General features: G+C 40.0%; 1 protein-coding gene across 1 annotated transcript in view; it reads left to right on the top strand.

Annotated features, from left to right (window-relative positions):
• MFSD8 (major facilitator superfamily domain containing 8) overlaps positions 1 to 6,309 on the top strand; it is a 39,423-nt gene extending 33,114 nt beyond the window's left edge. Inside the window, exons 10-12 of the mRNA XM_023516571.1 lie at positions 1,626 to 1,729; positions 1,814 to 2,061; positions 5,881 to 6,309. Coding sequence (XP_023372339.1) covers positions 1,626 to 1,729; positions 1,814 to 2,061; positions 5,881 to 6,087 — 559 coding nt within the window. The 3' untranslated portion in view covers positions 6,088 to 6,309. The remainder of the gene's footprint in view (positions 1 to 1,625; positions 1,730 to 1,813; positions 2,062 to 5,880) is intronic.

The raw sequence follows: 6,309 nt of genomic DNA, 5'->3' as shown, positions 1-6,309 counted from the left end.
AGCGGCTAAGGCGCCAGCCACATACACCTAAGGTGGCGGGTTCGAATCCCCAGCCCGGGCCCGCCAAACAACAATGATGGCTGCAACCAAAAAATGGCTGGGCGTTGTGGTGGGCACCTATAGTCCCAGTTACTTGGGAGGTGGAGGCAAGAGACTCGCTTGAGCTCAGGAGTTGGAGGTTGCTGTGAGCTGTGATGCCATGGCACTCTACCCAGGGGGATAGCTTGAGCCTCCGTCTAAAAAAAAACAAACAAAAAAAAGAGGCCGTTGATTATTCCATAGCTCTATTAAGTTGTTAATGGATCATTGCAAAATGTTACTATTTTAATTCTTTATTTATTTGCCTGTGAGATTTCTATGAAGAGAAACCTGAGCTATAGCTTTTATAGGAAAGGACAAAGGCTTGGTTCTTTCCATTAATCTATGTATATGTGTATGTATGAATTAACGAGACAGGGTCTCACTCTATTGTTCAGGCTGGATTCAATGAACACCATCACAGCTCACTGCAACCTCAAACTCCTGGGCTCCAGCAGTCCTTCTACCTCAGCCTTCCCCTTAGTTGGGCCTGCAGGTGTGTGCCACCATGCCTGGCCTTTCCTTTTGTTAACTGCTTTATTTTATTTATTTTTATTTATTTATTTATTTATTTGTTTATTTATTTTTGAGACAGAGCCTTAAGCTATCCCCCTGGGTAGAGTGCTATGGCATCACAGCTCACAGCAACCTCCAACTCCTGGGCTCAAGCAAGTCTACTGCCTCAGCCCCCCAAGTAGCTGGGACCACAGGTGCCCGCCACAGTGCCAAGCTATTTTTTGGATGCAGCTGTCATTGCAGCCGTCATTGTTGTTTTGGCGGGCCCAGGCTGGATTTGAACCCGCCACCTTAGGTGTATGTGGCTGGCCACTTGAGCCACAGGTGCCGAGCCTTAACTTTTTTTAAATAATGAATTGTTTCCCTGGCATCCTTGAAAAGCAACCAATGAGTATTTTATTTTAACATAGTCTGATTTCATAGATTATGTGTTTCTGTACATTGCCATTATTATTCTTTTTTGGTGTTCACATTGTCATGTTTTTTACTAGCTTCTTCAAATTGGCTGAGTCATTTTGTCTTGACCCATTAGTCACAATTAGCTTCTGTGCCTTTTAGTGTGCAAGGATATCCAGTCTCATCTTTTACATTTTCTGTCCCAGACCTGAAATCAGCCATTTTTCAGTAGTGTCCTGGTTCTTTTTAGTGGGAAATTATATTTAGTGTTCATATTAATTGATATACTACTAAAAGTATCAAGCTATTATTTTACTTATAGTTTTTTATTTTTTAGAGACAGATTCTCACTTTGTCGCCCTCTGTAGAGTGCTGTGGCATCACAGTTCACAGCAACCTCCAGCTCTTGGGCTTAGGTAATTCTCTTGCCTCAGCCTCTCAAGTAGCTGGGACTATAGGTGCCCGCCACAACCCCCAGCTATTTTTTTTGTTGTTGCATTTTGGCCAGGGCCAGGCTTGAACCCGCCCCCCTCAGTATATGGGGCCGGTGCCCTACTTATAGTTTTTTTAATTATAAAAGTATTGAAACGTAACATGTTTCATTTCAAAATTATAAAGTTTCTGTTCTTTAACAGGATTGGCGAGCGTGCTATTCTACTAGGAGGACTCATCATTGTCTGGGCTGGCTTCTTTATCTTGTTACCTTGGGGAAATCAATTTCCCAAAATACAATGGGAAGGTATGGCCATACATAATTCTATAATTTTAGCCTTTGTTGTTTATCTAAAATTAATAAGGCACTGTACTAATTTTATTTTTATAGATTTACATAATAATTCAATCCCTAATACCACATTTGGGGAAATTATTATTGGTCTTTGCAAGTCTCCAAGAGAAGATCACAATGAAGGATCAACTGGTTGCCCAATTGAACAAGCCTGGTGCCTCTATACCCCAGTGATCCATCTGGCCCAGTTCCTCACGTCAGTTGTGCTAATTGGAATAGGCTATCCAGTCTGCAACCTGATGTCCTATACATTGTATTCAAAAATTCTAGGACCAAAACCTCAGGTAAGCCAGCTATCCTGACATTGTGATTATATGAAATATACTTGTAAGCACTCACATTTTTTGCTACCATTCCCTGTTTTTACATAGGCTGATTTGGGGGAATTATTTTTATTTTTTATTATTTTTGGCTGGGGTTGGGTTTGAACCCACCACCTCTGGTATGTGGAGCTGGCGCCCTACTCCTTTGAGCCACAGGCGCCGCCCAGGGGGCTTTATTTTTTTGATCATACTCAGCATTTTAAGTTAAAAAAAACCTACAACTTTTTATAAAGTATTTAAAAAATTCATCTATTGAAATTTGACAAAGAGTACCCTAAGTTAGAACTGAAAGGTCTTTTGAACTCAGAGATTATGGAGGACAAAATAATTTTCACAGAAAAGAAAAATATGAAGCATAAATTTCTGAACCACATTCTTTAACTAGGCAACAGTTAGGGAACCAAGACAGATAGCAAAATTTGTCTGTCTGTAGTGTTTTTTTTATTTGTTTGTTTTTTGGTTTTTTGAGACAGAGTCTCACTTTGTCACACTGGGTAGAATGCTGTGGTGTAATAGGTCACAGCAATCTCAAACTCTTGGGCTCAAGTGATCCCCTTCCCTCAGCCTCTCATGTAGCTGGGTCTACAGGTATGTACTACCATGCCTGGCTAGTTTTTCTTTTTAGTAGAGCTGGAGTCTCACTCTTGCTTAGACTGGTTAAGTCACTCCTGAGCTCAAGGAGTCTACCCTCTTTGGCCTCCCAGAGTGGTAGGATTATAGATGTGAGCCACTGCGACTGGCCTATCTAATCTTGAATTCATTTGGCCCCATGGCATTTAGTAAGAGATGAAAATATAGTCTTAAAAGTTTACAGCAGCTATGTACATTTCATAATTTTTAGTAATAATTTACATGTTTATTATATAAAATTAGAAAAAATATAGAACCAAATGAACAATACCAATGAAACAATTGCTACTAATATTTTGGCAAAATTATACTTCCACTTCCAGTCTTTTATCTCTGTCTATGTGAATGAGTATGGGGATGTGTGTTTAAAACAAAAATAGTATTATATCATGGACATTACTTTGTAATCTCCTTAAGAAAAAACCCAATGTTTTGTGAGTATTCTCCAATGCCATTAATTTTCTTTGAGAAAATTCTTTAAAGGAAGCATTGTCTTCTGTTTTATGTATGTACCATAATTTATTCATGATCTTTCTCCTCATATGGTGCATTTAGGTTAATTTCAGGTTTGGGCTATAACTCTTCTTTTTAGTAGCAGTTATTTAAATGGCAACAAAATAAAAATACTATCTTCCTCTTTAAAAATTAAACTGATAGCCTTACATTTTCAGAGCAGAAATTAGTATTTTTCTTTTTTTTGTGTTTGTTGAGACCAAGTCTCACTCTGTTGCCCTGAATAGCCTGCAGTGGTGTCATAGACACAGCAACTGCAAACTCCTGGGCTCAAGTGATCCTTCTGCCTCAGTTTCTGGAGTAGCTGGGACTAGAAGCACCTGCCACAATGCCCAGCTAATTTTTTTTTTCAATTTTTTAGTAAAGACAGGATCTCACTCTTGCTCAGGCTGGTCTTGAACTCTTGAGCTCAGGTGATCCACCAGCCTGGCTAAAATTACAGGCATGAGCCACCAGGCTTGGCCTAGAAATTAGTGTTTTTCTGTTGGAATAAGGCAAAGAGGAAAAAAATGTAATATTTGTATTTTATTTTGGTAATAATTTTTGTGTGTGTTTTTAGTTGCCTTTTTTTGTTGTTGTTGAGATAGAGTCCCACCCTGTGCCCTGAGCAGAGTGTAGTGGCGTCGTAGCTCACTGGAACCTCAGACTCGGGCTATGGGCATCCTGTTGCCTCAGCCTCCAGAAGCTATTGGGATTACAGGAGCTCGCTGCAGTGCCTGGCTGGGTTTTTCCATTTTCTTCATGAGTCAGGGTCTCACTCTTGCTCAGACAAGTCTTGAACTCCTGAGCTCAAGCAGTCCTCCTGCCTCAGCCTCTCACAGTGCTAGAATTACAGGTGTAAGCCACTGCACCCGACCTGTGTGTGTTTTTAACCTAATATCTTGTATTTTCAATTTTTCAAAATGAAGAATGAAAGCATATTATTACAAAAGCAATTCATGATGGATATAACAAAATTCAAAGGAATTAGAAATGCATATAAGAGAAAAGGAGGGCTTCCCAGGGTAACATAGTGAGACTCTGTCTCAAAAAAACAAACAACAACAACAACAACAAAAAGCTTGGCCTGGTGCCCATAGCACAGTGGTTACAGCCCCACACACACTGTGGATGCGGCCCCTGGCACGTCACAGCTCACAGGAACCTCAAACACTCTTGGTCTTAAGCAATTCTCTTAGCCTTAATGCACCACAGTTAACCACTGTTGACTTCATTTGTTCCATTCAGGACATTTTTCTATGCCTATTCAAATATATTCACATTCATGCCTTTTTAAAAATATATAAAACAGATTATATCATGTGTATATATATTTGTTTTTGTCTCTTGATTATTTTTTACTTAATATGTTATAGATTTTGAGTTTTTTTTGAGACAGAGTCTCACTATGTCACCCTTGGTAGAGTGCTGTAGCATCACAGCTCACAGCAACTTCAGAATCTTGGGTTCTGATTCTTGGGCAAGCGATTCTCTTGCCTCCGCCTCCCAAGTAGCTGGGACTACAGGAGCCTGCCACAACACCAGGCTATTTTTTGTTGCCTTTGTCATTATTGTTTAGCTGGCCTAGGCTGGGTTTGAACCCACCATCCTCAGTGCATGTAGCTGGGGCCATAACCACTGTGCTATGGGCGCCGAGCCAGGTTTCTTTTTTGTTTGATTTTTTGAGACAGAGTCTCACTATGTCACCCTGGGAAGAGTGCTCTGGCATCACAGCTCACAGCAACCTCAAACACTCTTGGGCTTAAGCAATGCTCTTGCCTCAGCCTCCCGAGTAGCTGGGATTATAGGCCCCCACAACGCCCAGCTTTTTTGTTGTTGTTGTTGTCATTGTTTGGCAGGCCTGGGCCGGTTCAGATTCGCCAGCCCTGGTGTATGTGGCTGGCGCCCTAATGACTGATCTACAGGCGCCAAGCCTACATGTTTTTGTCAGTGTATATAGTTGTTATCCTTGTAAGATCTTAATCTATGTAAGACCTCATTCCCTTAAACAGCTGCTTAGTATCTCAGTCATTAAAGGTACCATAGTTCATTTACTTAATCCATCATTGCCATTTAGATTGTTTTTAATTTGGGGCTATTAAAAGTAACACTGCACTGAATATCCTTGGATACATTGTGTAAGTTATGATTTTGGATGCAGTGGTCATAGGAATGTCATTGTGGAGCAATATGACATGGTACAGTGGAGTCAAACAGAGCTTCACATCTCTTTAGACAAGTTACTTAAATATTCTGTATTTCAGTTTCCACATTTGTTAAATGGGTAACACCTGTTGTCTAAACTTGTGAGACATATAATCAATATATGGAAAGCATCTACCTCAGTGTTTGGTACATAGGAGGTAAAAAGTGAATGTTAGCTTTAAAAGATGTATTAATCAATTATATTGTTCCCAGGGATCTGGCAGATGTTGTTTGTTCTTTTACACTCCTTTTATTTTTCTGAAACTGGCTTAATATCAAATAGGTTTATTGTTGGTTATATTCTGTATTCATAGAGAGGCATTTTATGTTTAAATGTAAAAGATGGAGAAGTAGCTCTTATGAGTTAGCCATAGTTTGGCAATAGCATTATCCCTGTTATTAATAATTAAACCTGAGTAACAATCTACTTCTCCCCTACATCATCTCCCACAGGGTGTGTACATGGGCTGGTTAACAGCTTCTGGAAGTGGAGCACGGATTCTTGGGCCTGTGTTCATCAGCCAAGTGTATGCTCACTGGGGACCACGGTGGGCATTCAGCCTTGTGAGTGGCATGGTGGTGCTCACCATCATGCTCCTGGGAGTGGTTTACAAAAGACTTATTGCTTTTTCTGTGAGGCATGGGAGGATTCAAGAGTAAATTAGCTAAGACTGTGATGGAAAGTATTTGCTGTGTGGCACTTTCGAGTCTTAAAGCTCTGCTACAGAGTTGGTATGAGCCAGTCTCCAAAAGTCAGGCTGTGGATATTGCATATATTGAATAACAATAATATATATTGAATTCTATATATTGACTATATAGAGAGGGAATTCTACATGTAATTATGAATAGTAGAACATAGGAAAAATTCTGGTATAATTT

Source organism: Otolemur garnettii, unplaced genomic scaffold (genome assembly GCF_000181295.1).
Source record: "Otolemur garnettii isolate 467f Iridium unplaced genomic scaffold, OtoGar3 scaffold00093, whole genome shotgun sequence".
Classification (NCBI taxonomy): Eukaryota; Metazoa; Chordata; class Mammalia; order Primates; family Galagidae; genus Otolemur; species Otolemur garnettii.
Note: the sequence above shows the minus strand (reverse complement) of the source record. Positions and strands in the feature narration are given on the sequence as shown.